The sequence below is a fragment of the Haemaphysalis longicornis genome, unplaced genomic scaffold (assembly GCF_048455015.1).
Source record: "Haemaphysalis longicornis isolate Haplotype H1 unplaced genomic scaffold, Haemaphysalis longicornis Haplotype H1 scaffold_5, whole genome shotgun sequence".
Lineage (NCBI taxonomy): Eukaryota > Metazoa > Arthropoda > Arachnida > Ixodida > Ixodidae > Haemaphysalis > Haemaphysalis longicornis.
In genome coordinates, this window is record NW_027526385.1 from 194939330 (window position 1) to 194962799 (window position 23470).

The window sequence follows — 23470 nt, forward strand, 5'->3', positions numbered from 1 at the left end:
AGCATTTTTAGCATATATTTATTGACTGATTGAATTTCCACAGTGATACTTAGGTTTGTTGCTACCGTATTGCAAGATTTAGTGGCGCAGATACAAAAACATGAAAAGTAAGGGCACACAGGTGTGTGTCCCGTGACTTTGTCCGCTTCTGCGAAAACGGTACAAAATTTGGTTTTCGATAGACTGTAAAGCATAAAAAATCTAACGCTGTTTATAGAACACACAAGGTTGAAACGCCAAGCTTTCTACGATACAAACGCAAAGTCCACAATGCAAAGTGCTGAGCTAAGCTAATGTGGTGTTTATGATTTTTAGTGTGTAATTGGGTCATCTGAATATGCTGCTTCGGTTAGCTCAGTGTTGTCATTGATTTGGACTTTGGTGGATAGGAGTGTGGACTTTTCATTTGTATCGGAGAAAGCTTCGCCTTTTTCATCCTGCTCCTCTTCGTCTTCTTATTATTCTTTTTCAATATGTGCCCTCCAAATTTGTACAGTTGCCTTTCCTACTTCGCGTTTTAACAACTATACCACATTTTGCCCTCCCATTGTTTAAAGTTGGCTTTCCTGCGCTGAGTTTATCATCATCATCACCACCATAAGCCCTCCCATTTGATAAAGCTGGCTTTCCTGCAGTGCGTACAGGCGTAAAAGCGCCATGAGTGGGCATAGAGAGCTTCACTTTAACAATTTTTTTGAATATGTCGTATCAGAAAGCAATCATCTACAATACATACCATACCTGTGGTAGCCAAATTATTTTGTTCTTACAATTGTCGGTAACTATGGGCGAATGAAAATGCTTAAAGTGCGCAAAGACCAGCAAATATTTTAACATTGCATAGAAACCACATGTAACAATAACACAATATACTTAATATATACGAATTAAAGTCTTTACTGCAATGCTGTTCAATGTTGATGAAATAAGCAGAAAGTATGATTGACATTGCTTCTGTATATGATTTAAATGGGTTGTCTATTTTTTACGTTAAAAACATTGCCAACTGTGCACCGGATAACGCTCTGCGAATAAGAACACGAATAAAACTATGCTTCGATATATATATTGCTACACAACTAAATGGCCTTCTCAGGAACCCTACAAAATAGGCGGGAGAATATCAGCACGCGTGGCGTGTGTGTGTGTGTAACTAGCTTTTGCGCCACAATTCTGCCGCTCTACAATTCAGCCTCTTTATGCACGATGTTGCGTGCCTGCTTTCTTGCAAAGCTTCGTTGTCGTGCAACAAAGCCTACTTTACTGCAGATGTTATTCTCATTCGCGTTTTACCAATTAAGCAGTATGTTCAATGCTTCATGTGCCACTAGTAATTTTGTACATTAAGTACATATCGATGTAAGGCATCGTACTTGCGCGAGTACAGAGCTCTGTGTTCAGATGTCGCGTAAACTTACACCAAGCTGACCGACCAAAAAGCAGAATTCAAGTGTTAGCCATTCAAATCCTTACTTGTAGTTGCTTTTATTCAATAAAAACTACTTCATATTGCGACAATCTTTTTATTTAAATGATTAGTGCATGTTTCCCACAATTATTATATATTTGAACCTGTGTGCGAGCGTCGCCCCTTTCAGTGCGTTTAAAAAAGCCGCCAAGTAGTCACGTGACTGATTTGCGTTCGTTTTATAAAAACTTGTGTACATTACGTAAAACGTACATATATAAAAAGTTCCTGCCAGAACCAGATTTCTTTTGTCTAGCGTTTGCTTTAAAACTCAATAACAAGAATACAAATGCAAATATTTTAGACAACGCGAATCAATAGAATCCACTGCGAGCCAAGTGGAGTAAGCCAGTGAGTGGCGCGAAGGTGGCGAAGGCAGCGGGGCGAGTTGACGCATTTTTGTCGAATTCGCGTATCAAAACCGCTGCGGGATGGAAACGGCGTGACACCGGTATGAAATTTGCTGTGCGGAATTCATTGCGCACCGCCTGAAATCGTCTACTAGAGGTCTTCAGTTCGGCAAGTCGACGGCGTGCTACGGTTGAATGCGAAGCCGGAACAAAGGCTGTGTCATCGTGTTTTTTCACGTGAGTACTGTCCCTGCTAATAATACCAAGTGAAATAGTTGTCTCGGTTAGCTTTCCGGACACATGCCGAAAAAGTTGCATATGCTGTGCTTGTTTGCTTGCTGCCTGGCGCCTCGTAAGCATTGTGAAATCTCTCCTTCGCCCCCTCCTCCCTATTTGAGACTGTTAATTCCGTGAAGTGCGCTTCGAAGCTATCGCGGTCGCGAGACCGGCTGCCGCCGCCGCGACCGTCCTTCCTCGCGGCTGCTCGCGGTCTGCGGGCCGCGATATGCGTCGTTGAACTGCCGTACTCCCTGTTCTGTGGCCACACTCGCTCGCCAACGCGCCCCTACAGCGTACGCGTTGACCGTGTGTTGGCGGCGTTGTCGGGAAAAAAAAAAGTTGGCAAGAGGTGAGGACGCAGGAAATGTAGTTAAACAGATGAGAATTTGCAATGTGCAAGGGGGAGAAAATAGTATGCAAATGCAGGATACGGAGAGAGAGTTCGGGCCGCGCGCCAGCGAGCGAGTACGGCAGTTCCACAACGCCTGACGTTGCCAAGCTTCACGAGCTAATGACGAAGCCCGTCTTTGAGTTCACGTAGAGTTCACAGGGGCACAGAATTCATATACGTGGAAATTGGAGGTGAAAGGCGGACATGTGGCCCCGCAGGGAATTAAGTCTCGGGGTATGTGTGTGTGGGGAGGAGGGGTATTTTACAGCGCCTACGAGGCGCCTGTTCTAACTTGTTCATGCCGTCCGTATTCTTCAGCACACCCTCCTTTTGCCCTCGTCCATTAGCCCACGTCAAGCTTGTCTCTAGCGCTACTGTTGTGTTCGCTGTCTAACGTCTGCTTTTTGCACCATCGGTCGCAGAAAACCATTTGACTGTTGGGCGGAGCGGTACAATTCTGTAATACACGGCGCTAGTTTGCAATGGCAGGCTATTCAAAAGTGTGTCAAGTGTTCCCTTTTTATTCTGTAGTTTTCTTCTTTGACGTTTCGTGAAATAACAAACCGAACTACAAAAAAAACAGTACATGGGGGGTGTAAATCGTTTTGAACCCTTTGGTGCAGCGTCATTGTTAACACTGGTCTGCCCGTATAGGCAAACTTGTTGGGACCGTTTAGTGTCCTTTTTATGGGGAAAAGCCATTATGAATGGCATATTGGTTTGTATTGTCACGTTCGTGCGATATTTGCAGGTAAAGAAAATAGGCCCCAATGCAAAATGAATCCTTTAATATAGCCTGGAGCATGCTAAATATTCTTTTGAAGGTAGGTTGTGCTTTTTATGATCACATAGACGGACACAAGAAAACTACGTACAATTTCACGAGTAGACGGCGCCATCTTCTCGTGAAAGCGTGCGTTTTTCTTGTGCCCGTCTCTGTGATCGTAACAAGAGCAACTTACCTTCAAAAGCTTACACCAACTAGCCCGACATAAAGCTGTGCAAAATAGTACATGTCCTGATCACACACTCAGAGTGTACTTTCTGTATTAGTGAGTTGCCTGTTTGCATCATTATTGTCTGCCAGACATGTTGTCACTTGGGCATTACTCCAGCGTGCAGACCAGTGTTGCACAAGTAGACATGCTTCAGCGCTCTTCCTGTCACCCTCATCTTTTGCGCAGTCTTTGTGCGCCATAAATCAACTAGCCAGCATCTTCCAAGTCTTCATCTTCCCTCTCGTTATATTTCGTATGTACTGTATTACAGAGCCATAAACACATCAGCTTGTCCACATTAATTAAGGAGGAGGTGCTCAAGCAAGGAACAAGGTTCGGGTGGAGGCCGATCGCGGAACCAGAGGGCTCTGAAGCTGGTGAGCTAACCAGGACTGGAGATGGGCCTGCGGATTCTGTGTACCAGAGGTTCCAGACGAGCGAGTTGGCTTGCAGACAACCGGGCTCGGTTCTACACCTGGCCGCGGTTGGTGGCCACGGCCCAGGATGGATCACCACACCTGCCACGCAGGGCGGGGTGCTGCCTGTGCTGCTTTGTCCGAGCAGTACATGCATTCGGGGGCCAATGCTCTGCTGCAACATGGACCAACGATGACCCGCGGCACACATCGCTGAATGGTGCTTCTCGTGTTGGTGAGAGCATTTCCGTTTTTCTCTTCGCTTGTACTGGATTTCGGGGGCTGCACATTGACCCTTGTGTCCTTGTTTGGTGCTAAGTTTCCCTTTCACCGTTCGCCATTGTAACTCATTCTGTTCCCTTTCTCCCGAGTTCCGTGTGAACGTGTCACACTCCTGCAAGGCCAAGAGAACCTTCGCATCAACAATTAATTTTTCCCGAAAGGTTAGAGTGTCAAGCACCATACACTTGGCTGTTTGGCATGGAAAGACCCAGCATTTGAAACATGTCATAACAGCAGGTAAAATCTTGCAGGGCTGCAGATTTTCATCGACATGGCTGTGTGAGGTTATGCGGGTTTGTAGTAGGTTTCAGGGGATATAAAATTTGCTTGTGCCTGCTTTGGACTGGCCCTTGAGACTTTGAATTGCTTGTGCGGTTGACGTCTGTGTAAAATTGTCATTTGTTGCAACTGCTCCTGCCCTTATTTTTGCCTTGACCTTTGGCTCTATCAGGTATGGCTGCTCTTAATCCTCAAGTCCTGTGGATGTCCATGCTCACGGGGTCTTTGCCTTTTTGGAGGTTTGTATTACACTTGTCTCTATCTTAGTTCTTTCAGTTCAGCTCATAACCACCATTTGCTCTCCTAGAGATCGCATAAATATTGTTGATTTCAAATTAATTCCAAATAACGGTTGGCTACTGTTATTGCACGAAGGCATCTTTGGATGTTAAAATGCTGTGAAAATTGCTAAAAATTGAACCTTGGTGTCACTTCTTTTTTATTCCCAGAGAGGTTGTGTCAGTTTTGTGCTTTTCGTTTACGCACCAAAGGCTTCACATAAAAAAACCAAAGCTTCATAATACTAATGGGTCATTCCACGCGAAACGTTCTGGCCCAAAAATTGGCCACCGCCAATTCCGTTGAGAAAAGCAGGTGAAGGAATCCTGAAATACTATGAATACGTCGAAACCTTCATACAACAGCTGTAGAAACCCTAACGAGGATTTGAATATTCAGACAGATTTGATCAGTGGACAAAGCTTCCTCAAGGCAATGTTACACTAAAATAATGCCGAGCACGGCAAACACTAGTTCGGAAAAGTTTTTTTTCCACCCTCCGGTTTTGTGAGCAATGTAACCAACATAAATGAAAACATGCAAACCAGTTATTCTCGATAGCACAAAGGCAAAGGAGACTGGGAGAGGGTAAAATGGGGGACAGAAGAAAAGGAGGGCTGGTCAGCCTTAAGAGCAGAAATTGACAAAGGGAGCAATAGAAGAACGGAAACTTGAAGGGAACAGTGCAACAACGCCTTCCCCTTCCCGGAGTGCTCAAATTGGTGCGAGGGGCCAAATATGGCCTACTGTCGAAACAAAATCTAAGTAAAATTATCAGGCTAGATACAAGTTGTTCCAGACGGAGTTCACTATGTGCGGTACGGCTTCTGTCATCACTTGCGGCAACTTTTGCTATGTATATTGCACATCTGATATGTTTAATCATTTTTGTGGACCACAACACAGGAAGAAGCAGTTTTCCTCCCTTCATTGACCAGGGCAGTAGTCTGATGTGAAGTGAAGTTTAGAAGCGAACACATGCCCAGAAAATGCTAGGAAAACACCTAAGAGGACGTGGTGGAGAAACGCCACTCTAATGTAGCAGGGCCGGCAGAAGACTCTTGTCTGTCGACATTTTTTAGTGCTAGCCCATATTGCGTCTGTCATGCCAAAGCCTCAGTGAGAAATTTGAAAATATTCTGTGTTGCTTGCGTATTTCTGACTAATGTATTTCCGGCTTGGAAGGGAGCCGAGTGAGTACTGAAAAGCTAGTTCTTTCAAACTAAACAAAGCTGTATTCAGTCTTTATGGACCCTTTACTGCATGTGTTATTGCTTGCTTGCTGCAGAAACAGTGCTGACGTCATCTGTGTGTTTACAGCAATTCCGCGTTTTTCACAAACTTGTAATCCAGTTCCACTTCTAATACTGCTAAATGAAAGTAGTGCGGAAGTAGAGACCCTGATAATAAAGCAATTGTTAATACACCGTGAAAATATGAGGAACGTAGCAATTACCACATTGCATTTGTTAAGCTGGAGCCCTGTGGATATTTTTCCTTATGGCCTCCTCTATACTCTTTTGTTGGTCCCCCACATCTTATTAATTTCCATGTCACAGTGATATGTATTTTTTTTATCATTAGATGCAAGAGAGGTGGATACACTGTCCTGCGGCCTGTTTTGCTGAATGAAAGTGGTGTCGAAGCCTTCAGAGAAGCACTGGTAAGTACAGCAGTAATTACTTTTAATGAAATCACTTCACAGGAGCTTTGGAAAAACTGAGTGTTGCTTCTTTGTGTGGTTTTAGAATTTTTAGAAAAACGGCTGTGTCAGCGAAATTGCTTAAATTTCTTGGAATCGTTCCCAGTCTTCAAAAATTATCTATCGATTTCTCTATAATCTCGCTCCGAATAATCTTCGAAAAAAAAAACCTCGAAGAAGCAGACAAAAAAGGCATATTTTGAGCTACTAGCTACCAACCTTCAAAACAACTACCTGGTTTAAAAAGTTTAAAAAGTTTGGAGTATAATTTTTGCCAAACATAAAAAACACATCTTGGAAAAAAGTTTAGTTGCCCAGTACAATTTGTCAGATATGAAAAACATGTTACCATGTGTGGTGCCCTCGTTCTGCAGTGAAGCCCTACCTCTGTTTCAAAATATGCAATTTCGGATAGTTTACTGAAAAAAATCGGGTGGTTTGGCATTATTAGAGGCACTAATTTGTCCCCACATGATGTAGAAACATCTTGTCAATGGTTGACATCGCATTAATGGTCAGGTAAAAATTCGGGATAGGACAAAAACTGCTTGGGGCTGAAAACAAAACTCGGTCACTGTCAGTTTACTATCATGCACCTGTTGAAGCTTTCACTTGCTGGTTGTTATAACCTTCTGGCTCACTTTTCTAACCCTGCTTTCAGGAATGAGGTGCGATGCACTGGAACAGTGCCCAGCTAGCTATCCCCGAGTAACTGTTGCGTGACAAATGAAAAAGGCGTTCAGCTCTATGAGCCTCCTGCATTGCACCTCCACCTAACATTTTAGAAAACAAACAATACCAAACTTGTGGCAGACTCTGTCAGAATATGTAGTTCTACTGAGGAGCAACTCTAGACCTCCGAAAATATCCTCGTACAGAATCAAAACTGAAGCCAATTTTAAGCTCTCTCTCTTTGCCTTAACTGATGTCTGATGACTTGAGGTTATCAATTGACTTTCAACTGGAACTCTTATTGCACAAGTAAGGCATGGGTGAAGTGAAATCACAAACGGCATGCTTTTTTTTAGGAAAAGTAGTGGGCAACGAAGGCGTTAAGGCAAATCGGGTTGAAGTTCTCTGTCTAGTAGTGCCAAATATAAATTGTGCAATGCAGAAATGAAACAAATGACAGGAAAAGGGCTGACAATGCTAAGTGCACTTGTCAGACATGCGGAGACATCCACGAATACTTTGACTGAAAAAAAGCTACCCGTCCTGTAAACCAAAGCTCACTAGTGCATACCTGGTGTCATTTTCTGGTAGTTCTCACCTTTAAACGCAGACGGATTGCAGAGCTGACGACATCATTTGATACTTGACTTCTGTGAGCCATTTGATCAAAAAATCTAATGTTAATGCAGCGTAACCACAAGTGACATCCTTTTTTGTATAGCGCAGCAGCCATGGCACCTATCGAAACAACACATGCTGCTCAACCCTCAAAAACACCGTCAGAAATTTCAGTGTAGCCAAAGCAGGAAAATTAGAACTGATTCTAAAACTGCAGTGCCTAGACTAACCAGTGGGATGCGTTAGTTGCAAGAGAAATGACAACATGGATATCAGGAATATACAGCATTGATCATCGGTGATCGGTGCTTTATATTGCCGATTTTATATGGCAGTTTTTTGCAAGGTGAGGTGTGTATGTTTTCTCAGAAGGGAGCGTTGCTGCTGCGCTTGATAAAAAAGCATGCGACTCGTGGTCATGCTGCATTACCATGGAATTTTCTTGATCAAAAGTCTTCCAGCAAGCCAAATACCAAATCATTTTCCCAGTTTTGCAATCCGATGGCAGTGACAGATGATAATTACCTGGAAATGACACCAGCTTTCCACTACTGAGCTTTGGTTCAAAGAAAGGGTCGTTTTATTTTGTGAAAGCTTATTTCTGAAGGTTCCCCGCATGTGTATCAAGTGGACCTGGCATTTTCAGCCACTTTCCAGCAGTTTTCATTCTGTTTGTGTGTTGCAAACCTAATATTTCGTGCTACTACACAGTTACCCAACTTCAAGCCGATTTGCCATAGCACCCCCGTCGCCCTCTACTATTCCTCGAAAAAAGAACGCCTTTTGTGATATCGCTTCACTCATGCCCTACTTTTGCGATAACAGCTCCAGCTGAAACTCAAAAAATAACACCAAGTCATCGGATATCAGTTCAGACAAGTAGAGATTTCCAATCAGCCTTGAACACTGCCAGCTGTTCACTGGCCAGTTTTGTTAGTATGAGGCTATTTTTGGAGGTCTAGTGTTGCTTCTTACTGCAACTGTCTATTCTGGCAGTCTCCAAAAGGTTTGATATGGTGCCTTTTTGAAAATGTTACCGTATTTTCTGGTGTATAAGTCGCGGTTTTTTTCTGAAATTTTCGTTGGTGCGTCTTATCCACCGGTGCGACTTATGTATGGAATAAATGTGGTTCGCAGCGGCCACGCGTGGCCAGCGCATGTTGAGACACAGCTCTATGGTGTAAATCAATCCCAAGTCCAGCGGTACGGCATTTCTCATAGCCCATATGTCGCTTCGGGACATTACACCCGAAGATTTTGCAGCTTTTTCTAGTCAGAAAGAATGATAATGGCCTGCGACAACCACGCACCACTTTAGGCCATGCGCAGTAACTGCAGTTAAGAATAAATTAAAAGTAACATCAAACTGGGTAGCAAAAACAAAATGCAGCTCATGAATTAATACAGACAGTTACTCTGAAGGAAGTAAACATGCTGCTAATTTTTAAAATGACAGCTTGGAGATAAGTTTTGATTTTCGTGCCACTTCCCGTAGCGTCACTTCCGTTCGCCATGACACCTTTATTGCGCTGATTTACGACAGCACACAATAGACGCGCGACGTTTGGAGAGGTGGCCAAATGGGTCTCCGACTCTTGGGACTCCATTTCTACAAAAACAGTTGTAGCCGGGTTGATAAAGGCCGGGGTAATCCGGTCCGCGAGTGGTAACGATGTTGGCGAAGAAGACGTCAGAGAGTCGGAGGACGACAGTGATGCACCGGTGGTACTCCCACTGAAGATACTGAATTATTTGTTAGCGAGTCTGAGGAGAAAGTCTTCGATGGTTTTGGCTAAACGCCGTCTGTAAGTACACGCCATCTGTGTGTATCCATAAACCATTTTTGAGAAGTTAGTTATGTCCAGACTTTGGATGTTATATGCCCGTGTCTAGCCCTGCCTACAGGGGGATGCGTTAATAGGCAGCGGCCGCATCAACCACGTACTTTCGCCGCACTTTCTAACGATCTGGTTCACTATGAGTTTACCTAATTAACAAGTGCATCTTATATACCGCTGCGTCTTATACAACGGTGCGACTTATATACGTTTTTTTTGGAAAAACTGTCATTTTGAGGGGGGTGCGACTTATACAAAGGTGCGACTTATAGACCGGAAAATACGGTAGGCAGCACTCTTTTCGCCGTGCGAAAGCTTGCTGGGCACAATTCTAGTGCATCGCAAGTTATTCCTGCAACCAGGGCTACCATAGCGAGTCAGAAGATGACAATAAACCGCAAGTGGATGTTCTGGTAGATAATTGATGATCAGAATGTCAACAAAAATGCACCACTGAGATTGGTTTTAAATTCCAAGCGGATTTTTTGGCATATCTTGCTTGCCGTGAATCTGGTGCTTGATGTAGTCCTTAATAAGATGTTTTTACATCACGTGGGGACTAAGTTGGGCCCCTAATAATATCAAACCATTTCAGAGAACCATCCAAAATTGTGTATTTTGGAATGAATGTTCGGCTTCACCACGAGACGCGGGCACCATGCGTGCAAGCACCACGTGGGCACCACTGGGACAAATTAATTTGCACTAGTGAATTTTTTCTTGGACAGGATTTTTTAATGTAAACCTTCAAAATGCGTATTCTAAATTTTTTTCACTATTGGTGGTTTGTTATACACAACTTCTTTTTTTTTTTTCATTTTTCTTTACGGTGACAAAAGTTTGATTTGGGTTTTTTTTTTGCGATCATTATTTATGCAAACATTACACAACTGGTGCTAGCAAGGGCGTTGAATCATCCGCATTTTTGCCACTGCACTATGTGCCTAACCAACACATTTAGCAAAAAGCATTGTTTTCTTAGAGCCCTAAAAACTGGTCAATTTTCTGCGGTAACAAAAGAGTTGAAATCAACGCTGGTGTCAGCTTTACTGCATCACTCTGAATTTGTGCAGAGAAGCCCCTCTAGTGCATGAGAATTTCGAGAACAAAAAGTTGGACATCCAAAGTCAATAAATTGGGATAGGGAAACTAATTATTGTGGCATGTCTCATCAAGGCTGTAGTGTCAGCTTTACTGCATCGCTCACAACTCGTGCAGAAAAGCCCATCCAGGGAATTAGAAACTTTGGAACAAGTTTTGTGCCAAATTTAATTATATGAGAAGTTAAAAAATCAGGGTACGGAAACTAAACGCGTTGACAATAATTCAAATAGACAAGTGGTTTAAAATTTTTTCTTGTGGCCACTAAAAACATGAAGAAACCGAGGCACGTAACAAGGCAGTGGTGCCCTTTGTACTGACAACTTAGGTTTCTTTTCCATCAGTAATAAGTGTGATCTCGATAACTACAACTGTAAGCATTATTTAGTGCTTCATGCTTTCACTTAAGCTAAAAACTGTTGAAGGAAAAAACTAAACGGGGTGCAGACATTGCATGCAGAGTGGAAAATATAGTCAGCGTATTGAATAACTTAAAAAAAGCGTTAAAGTTAATTAGTGAAGCGTAGATAGAAGGTTCAGGCAAATTGCTATCAAGCCTAAAAGCAAAAGAAAAGCGCAACAAGCAGCACACCCAGCGGTTTTTGCCCAGGGAAGGGGGGGGATCTATGATGTGTCGTTCCCATCTGGAAAGTCGATGTATCCAATTTGTCCCTTGGCTTTTTGCATGTACCCACTCATTGCGAATCATGCAAGTACAAGCCTTTCTAGGGCCAAGTTTGACTTCTGCAAAGAAGCTAGAGCACTGATTTGGGAGCTTTCAGATGTTGATTACATAAAAAACAGGAGCACGGTGAACCTGTAATGCAATCAGCTTGAATATTTAGACACTTCGCTATGATTCCTTTGTTACCATTGTGCGGCCCACTATTAAAGGGTGTTATTTTAGACGATGCACTCAATAAACTTAGTTGCAAGCAAGTGCTTGTCCTATCATCTTCTTTGTCATGTGCTATGGACTCGACTTTTTAAGAACTATGTACCAACTTGCCTCATGCTTTTTACTGAACAGTTTGAGACTTTGTACCCCTCCAGTGTTTTGCAGTGTGGAGCATGCCCTTTGTGCAGCAGGTGTCTCAGTTCACTTACTGCTTTGTTACTCGTGCTGCCTTTAAGCTTTACATAGATATTTTCATACCATCAAAAGGGGGGAGTAGCAGCCTTTTGCACTCATAAATTCTTAGTCTCCCTCCCTGGAGCTTTCAGATCCTCTTTATGGATGCAATAATTTTTGAAGCTTTTGCATTTCTGGGGTGTCCATATGTAACTTCATACATTATACATATGTTCCCTCATACAAAATATTTCATAACAAAAGCCAAATGGCGAAGCAAGGAAATGTAATGGCAAGAGGTGTGCTCCTCGCCCTCTTTTTTGTCAGGCACTGGGCAGTTAGCCTGTTGTTGATGATTTTACTGTGCTGGCTACAATTTCATTTTGCTTTTGTCTTATCGTTCAATTTCTTTTCATTGATATTTCTGGCAGGTCCGAGACAAGGCCTGGTCCGAGACGCCAGGACCCGAGGACACCTTGCAACGCTTGTGCACGGCCTGTGAAAATTTCTGGATTGACTTCATGGACTTGTGTAAGAAGTCTGCCTTAGAAAAACAGCAACAAGGAAAGAAGCCTTTAAAAATTATTGCAATTTATTTCCACACCAGTTTAACCTTGCACCAGCAGGTATGCAAAGCTGGTTAACACAAAACTTGTTTTTGTGATTTAATATCATGCCTGTTAGTCTAGCAAACCTGCGTTGTGACAAGCCATAGCAAGCAGTAAAACATGCTTAGTGTATCTGTATTTTTAGGCTATTTGCAGGTTATTTTGTAATTTAAAACAGCTGTGATACCCTAAGCTGGCTTTTCATTCAAATGTGTATCACTTTCGTCTTTAATAAAATAATTTTCAAATACTTTTGGTTTGCTTTGCTATACTTGTATGAAACTGCTCATGAAGCTGCATGCATGTGGGTTAAAATTGCACTTGCACGTATACTGCAATGATTCCACCAGCAGTATTACTGACCATCTCTGGGAAGGTCACCCATACACTTCCACGACTCTGTCGCCATAAGCATCACGGGACTCTTTAAAAAGGGGCGTCCTCACAACTCTTGTTACAGGGTCGCAATGATCATCAGGCAGCAGTCCCGTGACTCTCTTTTTTCTTTAGATAGGTCAGTGCTGACTCTAAGGAGGTAGTCACCCATATTCTACTGTGACGGGGTCCGTGTGACCCCCTTTCAATAAGAGTAGCGTGACTCTGCAAAAGGGGTCGATGAAGAGTCAAATCTGTGGCAAGTAAATACCCCCCAAAGAGGGTCACAGGGACTCCTTTTTTTCTTAGTGTGTATGTCGAAAAAGCGGCGACCCATCGGGAATCTCAGAACGGCCGAAATAATGGCAATGAACTTGTGCGCCGTGGCTCGTAGCAAGCTCGATCTGTCCCGAGTATGGCTTTGAGCATTCAATAAAAGCACAAATAGAAACAAATCAGGAAGCCTCAATCTCTAGATTTCAGTTTACAACAGCAGTTTCAATCACTTTCATTGGTAGCATGACGCATTCTTCCATTTGTGAGATGCCCTGAAACAGTAACACCCCTTCACTGCCCCGACATTTTTTCTAAGAGCTTACGATATTTTTTGTGTGTTCTAAACACGGTGTCCAACCGGACTTTTTTCGGGTTCGGTTCGGGCTCGGGTTCAAGCCTTTCGGGTTCGGTTCGGGTTCGGTTCCAGAGCACCATTCCGTTCCGGTTCGAACCGGTTCAAACCGGTTCAAACGGGTTCAAACGGGTTCGAAGGAAGAAAGCAGGCGTGTTTTTTTTTCTGTTAATTTTTTTGTGCTCGTTTTTCGTTTCCTTATCAAGGCGGCATAAAAACAAAGTCATAATGAATGTTTCTTTGTGCAAATATTTTGCCTTGGCCAAACTGAAGCGACCCTGCAACAGTTTTTTCAACTTTTTTCTAAATGCTTGCAGAAAGTAGTCAACCAACACATCCTGTACTTAGATTAGGGGGTCGCAAAGTGCCTCAGCCAAAACTTACTGCTCTCTCCTCATCAGATAACTTAGAAATTTGCTTAAAATATTTTTCTCTCCTTCCCGGTCTTGGCGTTCTTCGACCGCTGAATGACATTATTACACCGGTGTAGCGGCCAGGGGCGGATCCAGGTTTTTTCTGAGGGGGGAGTCAGCTTCTACCAGTGATGATGATGATGATGATGATGATAAAAGAAAGGAGGATGAGGATAGTAGTCTTTTTTTATTCACTGAAATATTTCAAACCACAAATACAAGAAATAGAAAAAAAATATTGAACTATACTTTTTCTACGACCTGATGTGTCATCTTCTAGGGGGTACAAATTCCCAAATTGAGGGGGGGGGGGGTCAGGACATCCGGACGCCCCCTCTGGATCCACCAATGGTAGCGGCTATTTACCGGCTTTCTTTAAGTTGCATAATAGAACGCATTTCATAGCCACTTTAAAAAGAAAGCCACAAAAGCGAAGCAGAAACGGAAGCTGCATCCGCAGCGACGAGCAAATTACGCACTGTTGCTCTTTGCTGGCAATTGCTACAGTTGTCGCAGTGCTTCCAGACGCGCAGAAGAGTGAAAGCGTTTGTCGAAAGTGTTTATTTATTTAATTATTTATGTATTTATTTATTTATTTATTTATTTACTGAAATATAATTGATTAATTAATTAATTAATTAATTAATCATTGTTGGGTTTAACTCGCCGACGCAACGCTGACGATGAGGCGCGCCGTAGTGGAGGGCTCCGGATTAATTCTGACCACCTGGGGATCTTTAACGTCCGCCGAAATCTCGTAAACACGGACGTTTTCGCTTTTCGCGTCCATCAGAAAAGCGGCCGCCGCGGGCGGGAATCTAACCCGCGTCTGCGTGCTCAGCAGCGCAACGCCTTAGCCACTGAGCCACCGCGGCGAGTTTATCTAAAGTCTTCAATAGCTCCTTTAACTGTACAAGCTACTGCAAAACGTTTTCTATGGTAGTGTGACGAGTATGTGGCGCGCCCGTCCCCTCCCCAATTTTCGTTGGCCGCTAAGTTTGTTGGCCCTGCCAGGCTCAGTGTGAAACATTGTGCACGGCTGGCGAATAAACACCGACGAGCACAACTGCTCGCGGTCAGTCACCGTCACCACCAGCACGTTGCGGGTCGTCACTCGGGTGGAGGGTACTACGACCCTCCCACGTTCACGAATGCGGGCCAAATCGTGACAGATAGGTCAACGATTACAACAATAACTGAAGCTAAACAAAAGGTTCATTGGGACACTTAAGGCTGCCTATTTGTATGAATGTGAAAGCATTACTCTTTATGGCCGCAAGTTTACCTTTATTAATTTAAGTTCGTTCATTTTCATGATCAAATTTCATTTTCATGATCTAATTTTATTTTATACTTGGCTTCTACCACTGCAATTTTATACACCACAGTTGTTTTCCTGAAGAAACAAAAAAAATATGGCAGACGATTGCGGTAGTCGCTAATGCGAAATTTGAGCGCAGCGCGAACTGTAGTCTTCTCGGCGACGGCGCATAGCTGCTGAGTGATCGCGTCCACAACAAATTCACGACGGCATGCGATATACTCTGTCGTTATCTCGTAAGGCGTTGCTGCCGTGGAGCATGCCTCGCGCGGTCTGGAAATTTCGCCCTCCCCTCCCACTTTTGCCATACTTTCGTCCTCCGCTTCCCTGCTCGCTCTATCTTCGGTGGCGTCTTCGTTCTCTCGGTTACAACGAGGCCGACGCTGAGAAACTACGCGAAACCACAGAAGCGGGCGCTTAAGGGCTGTGCCACCGCTGTGCCGCCCTGTGATCCACTCCCTTCGCCAACCGGTGACTGGCCGCACATCGTCTACAAATAATGCGTCCTCGCCACAGTCTTCTCGAAGGCGAACATGTACCCTCCTGGCCAGCGGGCAGCGCCCCGGTGCCTCCAGCGCCTCCCCCATCGGTGCATCCTAACCAGAATCTTCTGGCAATGGGCAGCCTCCCTGCTGGTTACCTTTTGCCTCGACCTACTAAGCAGACGACCCGTCCGCCCACAATCGTTTTTGGTACCCTTGAGTGTCGCCGTGGTGGGGCATTTTGCGTCTCCCCTACCATCCTCCTCCCCCCCCCCCCCCCCCGCAGCTCGTGACGGGCCGCCCCACGTCCCCAAATCATGCATCCTCACCAGAATGTTCTGCCTTGCAAGCAGGCAGGCAGGCGGGCAGGCGGGCAGGCGGGCAGGTAGTTTACTGGCAAACGGGCGGTCTCTTTGGCGGGCAGGAGATCGTACACACCCGCCATCTTTTTTTGTATCGATCAAATGTTACGCACGCACGCACGCACGCACGCACGCACCCCTATTTTCGCACAATGAGGCAAAACAATATGCATTGTAAATAAATCGGTTGGTCTGCTACGCTTTTCATCTACCCCAAGTTTCAACGGCGCTTTAGCTTTAACACGAAATAATTAGCAGTGCTAGAAGTAGAAAACAGTCCGGCGTCGGCGTTAATTTCCGACTGCCAAGCGCGGCAGGTGGCATTTAGAGCAATTTCTTTGGTTTTGGAAAGAAAGAACGGCTATAAAGGCTCATTGAACGGCGTTTATAGGACGGCATTGGATAGGGAACCACCGGAGATAGGAACTTTCTAATGGCCCTTCAGCGACCGGGGACAGCGATTGGGCTCTAGGAAAGATGATAGCCAAGTGAAGTCACAAGCAGCAGTAATGATCACTTGTAGAGAGAGAGAAAATGAAGTTTAATTAAATCAAGGCAAAGGTTCAGAGAGGCGTCCTCATTCGAGGGGGCCGAATCGACAGCCGTTTCCATCAAGAGCAACTGACCTTGAAGGCCGGAGCGGGCCATGGCTGTCTCCCAAATCTCTATGGAAACGTGGAGGTTGGGTGGATCTACGGTACACTTGTCGCAGCCGCCTACTTTGTGTATGAGGTTCCCAGGCTCTCCACAGAAGCGACGAAATTAAGAGAGTTGTGTCCCGTAAAAGAGGTGGAGTCTGGTGGTGTGTGGGAAGGTGTATGCCCGCAGGGCGCGGAGTAATATTTCCTGGTTAATCGGTAGCGATTTGTGCTGGGAGGAATACGTTCTACGGAAGAGGCTATAGTTCTGAGTAACTTCCTGGTCTGTTACTGCAGGATGCATGCATTCGGGCCCGGCTTCATCAGCGCTGGCTAAGCGGGTCAAATCTCGAGCCACGAGGTTGGTGATCTTGTTTGCCGGAAATGCCAGTATGAGCTGGTGCCCATACAATCGTGACTGTCTCGTTGGTGGTCTCCGATTGATAATTGGAAGTGCTGTAAGATGCAATCGATCGTTGGCAAAGTTGGGCCACGCCTGCTAAGAGTCTGTTATGAGAGTTTTGGCGCCGCTTCCTCAGCTTGAAGGGGGCTGTGTTCGGGGGTTGAGATGCTACACCTGTGGGAGGCTGCAGAACGGTAGCACAAAGAAAGAGAAGGTATTGAAGAATGCTATCGGGCGTCTCTTGCATCAAACCAGTTGATCGTTCCTCCCTTTTTTTCTTTCAGTTTAGTTTCTTTCCAACCGTCTCACCTCATATGTATGCATGTTTTGAAAACCATTTGATGAATATTAAATATGCATTAGGCAATTAGTTATTAACTTTAGTGCGAGATGTTAATTTTAATATAGAAACAACAGAACAGCGCAATACGGGCATAAAGAAAGAACTTTTATAGCGTTCAGGTGGTCGTCACACAACTTTGCGGCTACTTTGTGCTTGACAAAATTTCATGATTGGTCGAGAAGGAGAATGCTGCAAAATTTCCAAATGCCAAGGACCCAAAAGATATCATGTGTGGTCCCACCCTCTAAACTGCCTTAACTGGCTCGCTAATTCCTGTAATCCAAATTAATCAACACACCAGTCCAACTAATTCACATTAGCTCGATCATTCACTCACCTAACCCGCTAACCCGCATAATCAACTTTACCATCCGCTTTTAAAGTTTAAGGTTGAGCAGATTCAAGATAACATCAAAAATGCTATCAAATAGACTTTAAAAGTAGAAATTAGGATCCCCCATTTTTTATATCTCATGTTATCTTAGAGCAGTAACGAAATGACACAACGGCACTGTATACAAGAAGTGACGTTAATTTTGAGAACTACGAGTGTTTGTGTCTCAGTGCTGTTTGTATATAACTGCCCATTCAAACTAAAATAAGTGGAATATATGGATTTATTGTTGATGGTGTTCCCGAACCCCTTCACAAGCGGACATGGATGCATGCAAATTAACAACACACTAAAAACTTTACACGATTTTAAATACCATGCAGATAGAAACCATGAAGAATATCCCATGATATGGTGCCTCGGAATATGCGTTCTAACTTAGGTTATGCTAAATTCAAAATATAATTGGGAGAGATGGGCAGTACCTAACGCAAACTGATAATATATACCGACAACTTTACATTAAATTGAGGGCAATAGTAAGAAGAGAACATGTTGGGCCTTGGGAACTGCAGACTATGCAAAATATTTCATGGTTCTGTCTGGCGAGTGGCAAAGGTAGGGTACCGAAATGGAAAACTAGAAATTATATTTTTGAGGCCCCGGAACCGGTTCGGAACGGTTCCTTCGATTCGTTCCGGTTCGGGTTCAGTTCCAAAATGGCGGAAAGAATACTGTTCCGGTTCAGTTCTGGTTCCAGGCAAAAATTCGGGTTTGGTTCTGGTTTTCGGTTCGGTTCCGGTTCCGCTTCGACACCCTGGTTCTAAAGGCAGCATACATAAAATTAGTGAATTTTAACCAGCCCAGAGATATAAATGCAACCGTTCAAATGGGTCTTTTGCGCGCGGCTTTCGTTAATTCAAATTTTAGCGACTCTGAAGGCAGGTTGGATGAATACCGGGGTCGGGTCACTTACTTGAAGCTGTCATCGCAAGTGAACTTGCGAACTAAATTGCTAACACACGCAGTGCAATCAATATCTTATGTTTAGCTAGATTTTTGCAAAGTACAGTGTATAAACCAAGCTTCTGGGACCTCACAGTGAGCACCGATTTTCTGTTGCGGTGGCACTGCTGACCATTTGCGTTCCGTTTCACATCTAACAGGCGCCTAGAACAGCGAGATGGGTTTGCATTCTGGCGCAATGTCACTACGAACCATAAATATGGCAAATGAAGTTCCCTGTTGCAGATTTAGTGAAACGTTCCTGTTTATTTCTCGTTACAAAATAGCGCAACGGATTCCCAGTAACTGCTTTGTGTCGTAAACTGGGCCTCGCTTTTTGTCTTGGCATTTAATGCTTGAGGATTGGTTAAGGCACGGATAAAAGTTTTATGTACTATTTTTTTGTGAGTTACGCTGTTGTAAAAGTATTGAAAAGCACATTTTTTACGACCTGCGTGCTCGTCCGGCCGTTTTTGAGAAACAACGCCTATTACATCACTGCAATATTCAAAGCTGAGGAAATGGAGTCGCTTTTTTTTTTTCCTTTAAGGACAAAGAGGGAGAAAAATGATGAAAGCTCACACTAATGAGTAATACAGTCAAACCTCGATATAATGAATGCAAAGCGAAAAAATTCAGCGAATCGCCAATAATATTGGACCACAATCTGGCTAAGTGTGAAGATGGGGGACAATTCAACTGGAAGCGACCAATTTTTTGTTACTGTCTCGCTGTCTAACTCCATTTGAGGACAAAACTGGCGCGTCGACGTTCAGATCGTTAGCGACGAAGATAACCAACAGAGTCAGTGATGATCGAATGTAAATATTCGGGGCCGCGCGCTGTGTATGCGGCTATGTTATGTTATGTTATGCAAATACAGAAGTACACATTTCTGCAGGCAGCGGGCGTGCGATTTGGGGATTGTTTTACGTCCTTTAATAGCCCTTCATTTGTTTATTTCACGCAATCCCTCACCTACTCGCTAGTATACATGTACCCTGCCGTTCGTAAATCGTGCGGCGTAAAAAGTTACGCAAGAATAATGTAGTTTGCGAAAATACAAATAAACATTTCTACTCGTTTTCAAGGCGGTGCCAGGCCAGCAGTGTCAGCTGAGTCAGCTGCGCAAATCATGGGTTCGCTTGCATGCTCCCGCTGGAGCAACCTTTTGCAGTTACCTCAGGCTATAGGATGAGCAGCGTTCCGTGTTTATGCTACTCGTGAACTTTCCTTTATCGACCGCACGCAAGAAGAAAGAACGGTAATCGTCGTCAGGAAGTTAGACCACCCGACCTGGAGATACTGTCCCACGCCGCGACGACCGCGACAGCTCGCTGAAAAGAAAGCCGATAAATCGGCTTGTTTGAGCGGATATTATTTTGTTTAGCCTCTACAACTACTTTAAGGGCTATTTCATATAGTATGCAGTCATTCAAACGCACCATAAAACGATTAAACTAAGTACAACCAAGTTGCACTCTGCCTTGTAATTGAAAACGCATGGAGGGTGGCGAGGGTCGTCTGCTTTTGCACTACCCAGAGGCGTCGGCCACTAGGGGCGCTGCATGTCGCCAAAACTCCAACGTAGGTGCCCTGTCAGAAAGGGGTGTGGCTTGACCTCTAGCGCTCAAGGGCAAAACTGGTCACCCCACGAAGACTGCCCGCGGTAGCGTAGTGTAGCTTTCGCTACGAAAACATTTATTAGGCCACAGGGGTTTGGGAAGCGTGGTAATCTACGGTTTAAAAACGGTCGGCAGAGACGATGGCAGCTCATTCCAGCGTTGAACGCCCAGGTCGGAGCTACCCAGCGCACCCTCCCATTGCTCGTAACAAAGGATAAAAGTGGAGGGATTGCAAGGACAGCCTCACATGGAGTGAAGAAGTGCCACATTCGGGCAATTAGCTGAGGGGCACTCAGCTGTGGGGTCTCCGGTTAACTTCCCCGCCTTTCATGTGCTGCCTTATCCATCCCTCCCTCTGGAGGGAGGGATAGTGCAGTACATGAAAGGCATGGAGGTTCACCAAAGACGAGTTCTGTTGGCTACCCTGCACATGGAAAATGGGAAAGGGTGGATTTAAAGAGTCAGAAAGGGTGGAAAAAGATTGCGATGGAGCACAGCCCTGGCGGGAAAGGAGTGAGCCTAAAGAAGGCGCCAGGTTCGCGCTTACTCGTGGCTGAGCTGAGGATGCGCCGGGGGGAATTTAGGGCGGACAAGGCAATAATGCGTGCGTGAGTGTGTCATATGTAATTAGACGGTCTCTAGATGATAGGTACCCGTAGTAAGGAACAAGGCTGGCTCCCGCTCGGATTGTGAATCCTCTAACCGCGTCATGGGCCGGGGGCCGTAACAGTTCTACTGCGAAAATTGGGGGATTTTTCGTGATAATTTTGAGTGCCGATGGCGATACGAGACCACGAGCGAAAGTTTGCACGAGTGGAACTCAAAATACTGGGAAAATTACGATCGATATCCCCAGACGAGGAAATATGCCTGACCTGGGCACCCGCGCACTCCGGCCTCGAGGGGAATGAGACGGCCCACACACTCACCCGAGGGCTCACGATCCGGGCAGGGCCTAGTCTCTATCCCTATTACGGGTAGCGGCCTGCGAGAGATCGCCTGGTCGCATTTCACGACATCACAACACACTACCGCCTCTCCCGCCGGATCTACCGGACCAGCAATTGGATAACAACAAAGTTGGCGTTTACTATTTGGCGTTTACTACCAACAATCACCTTCCCCAACCCAGCTCGACAGACCCAACCGCGGCCTGTCGCCTGCGCAGAGATCACGCCACCCTTTCTCATATTACATGGGCATGCCCACAAAATACGTCCCCACTTATCACCTCTGAGGAGTACTGGGAGGCCGCGCTCCGCAGCTGCGATGTCGACCTTCAGGGTCCGGTTAATCGATAGGGCTGTGGCAGTCGCCGGTGAGTAGTGGATGCCACCGGCTACAACCACCACCTGAATGGCATGGACCCAATAAAGTTTTCTCTCTCTCTCTCTGAATGGTTGTCTTCTGATCGGAGATAACGATCGTGGGCGTTGGCCCCTGTGACGGGACGCCTCCTCCGCCGTAGCGGGGAAGGGGTGCGAACTTTAAGGTAACATACCAGTACATACAGGTAGTTGGCTTTAATGTGCCACCACCGGCACATATTACCGCGTAACATTATGTTGTTAGTATATAATACTTTGTTTTTATCCAGAAATAATTATTGTCACTTAGTATGGGCATCAACTACGCAAACTAATCTACAGAGTATACACAGATTACAAAAAAAGTTTATTAGAGTTCTTGAAAATCTTCCTACGCGTTCACCTACACAACATTTATTCCCGAAATATAATATAATGCCTATTGCAAAAACGTTCGATTACCTACTGTGTAAAGCAGTAAAGCAGGCTACGCTTAACTCCCTTTTTTTTCTAAATTAGCAAAACTTCAAGAAAGCACCAATACATACCGAACAAGGCAAGTTGAACCCTTCTGTGTCCAAACGTACAAAACTACATATGGACTGCAAACCCTACAAAACAAACTTCCAAGACTCTTAAATGAACTCAATAGCCTGGACATTAGACTCCCCGAAACGACTTTCCGAGAACTACGAGAGTATTTTAAAAAATGTTGAATGTGCTAATTGTTCGTTGCGCATCGGTACATATGTCAAAAAGACTACTCTTTGCTCTATCGATTGCCTCGTATTGATGTCCCTACAAAAATTGTATTTTCTTTTAATTCATTTTTCTTTTCTTCTCTCCACTGTATCTTTGACTGTGCCATTCATTGTATAATAAAAATATTATATTCTTTGTATGATATATGATATTATATTCTTTGTTATTCTTTGTATGATGCATGATAGCATGTGCAGTTTTTGTAATGCCGGAGTACGTGTAGTACCCATTACAGTTTCTGCGTATTTACTGTGTTGGTAGTTAATTTCATCCATTTTCTTTTGTTCTCCTTCTTTTGTTTTCAAGATACACGTTGTATTTGGCGTGCCATTTGTCAAGTGCTTGGGAACTTGCAGCTCTGTCAAGCTATCGATTTCTTACAGCTTTTACTGCTTGCTCCCAGCGTCATGTACGTTTGTTCAAGATGCGAATGAAGACATACATACATACATACATACATACATACATACATACATACATACATACATACATACATACATACATGCATGCATACATGCATACATACATACATACATACATACATACATACATACATACATACATACATACATACATACATACATGCATGCATGCATGCATACATACATACATACATACATGCATGCATACATACATACATACATACATACATACATACATACATACATACATACATACATACATACATACATACATACATGCATGCATACATGCATACATACATACATACATACATACATACATACATACATACATACATACATACATACATGCATGCATACATGCATACATACATACATACATACATACATACATACATACATACATACATACATACATACATACATACATACATACATACATACATACATACATACATACATGCATGCATACATGCATACATACATACATACATACATACATACATACATACATACATACATACATACATACATGCATGCATACATGCATACATACATACATACATACATACATACATACATACATACATACATACATGCATGCATACATGCATGCATACATGCATACATACATACATACATACATACATACATACATACATACATACATACATACATGCATGCATACATGCATACA

General features: G+C 44.1%; 1 protein-coding gene and 1 non-coding gene across 2 annotated transcripts; one reads left to right on the forward strand and one right to left on the reverse strand.

Annotated features, from left to right (window-relative positions):
• Positions 1-1620: 1620 nt before the first annotated feature.
• LOC144138917 (uncharacterized) lies at positions 1621-12686 on the forward strand. The gene is made up of 5 exons (XM_077671432.1): positions 1621-2055; positions 3758-4137; positions 4636-4702; positions 6327-6405; positions 12177-12686. The coding sequence occupies exons 2-5, from the start codon at positions 3885-3887 to the stop codon at positions 12387-12389; spliced, it is 612 nt and encodes a 203-aa protein (XP_077527558.1). The 5' UTR covers positions 1621-2055; positions 3758-3884; the 3' UTR covers positions 12390-12686.
• Positions 12687-14571: 1885 nt separating this feature from the next.
• Trnas-gcu (transfer RNA serine (anticodon GCU)) lies at positions 14572-14644 on the reverse strand. Its single transcript is given in 2 exon segments — positions 14572-14604; positions 14608-14644. It is a non-coding gene; the product is annotated as a tRNA-Ser (tRNA).
• Between the last annotated feature and the right edge of the window lie 8826 nt (positions 14645-23470).

Coding starts and splice junctions, on each gene's coding strand:
- LOC144138917 (XM_077671432.1), top strand. CDS start 3,885: ATGGGCCTGCGGATTCTGTGTACCAGAGGTTCCAGACGAGCGAGTTGG. Junction 4,138..4,635: donor GAATGGTGCTTCTCGTGTTG/GTGAGAGCATTT, acceptor TGGCTCTATCAG/GTATGGCTGCTCTTAATCCT. Junction 6,406..12,176: donor AAGCCTTCAGAGAAGCACTG/GTAAGTACAGCA, acceptor TATTTCTGGCAG/GTCCGAGACAAGGCCTGGTC.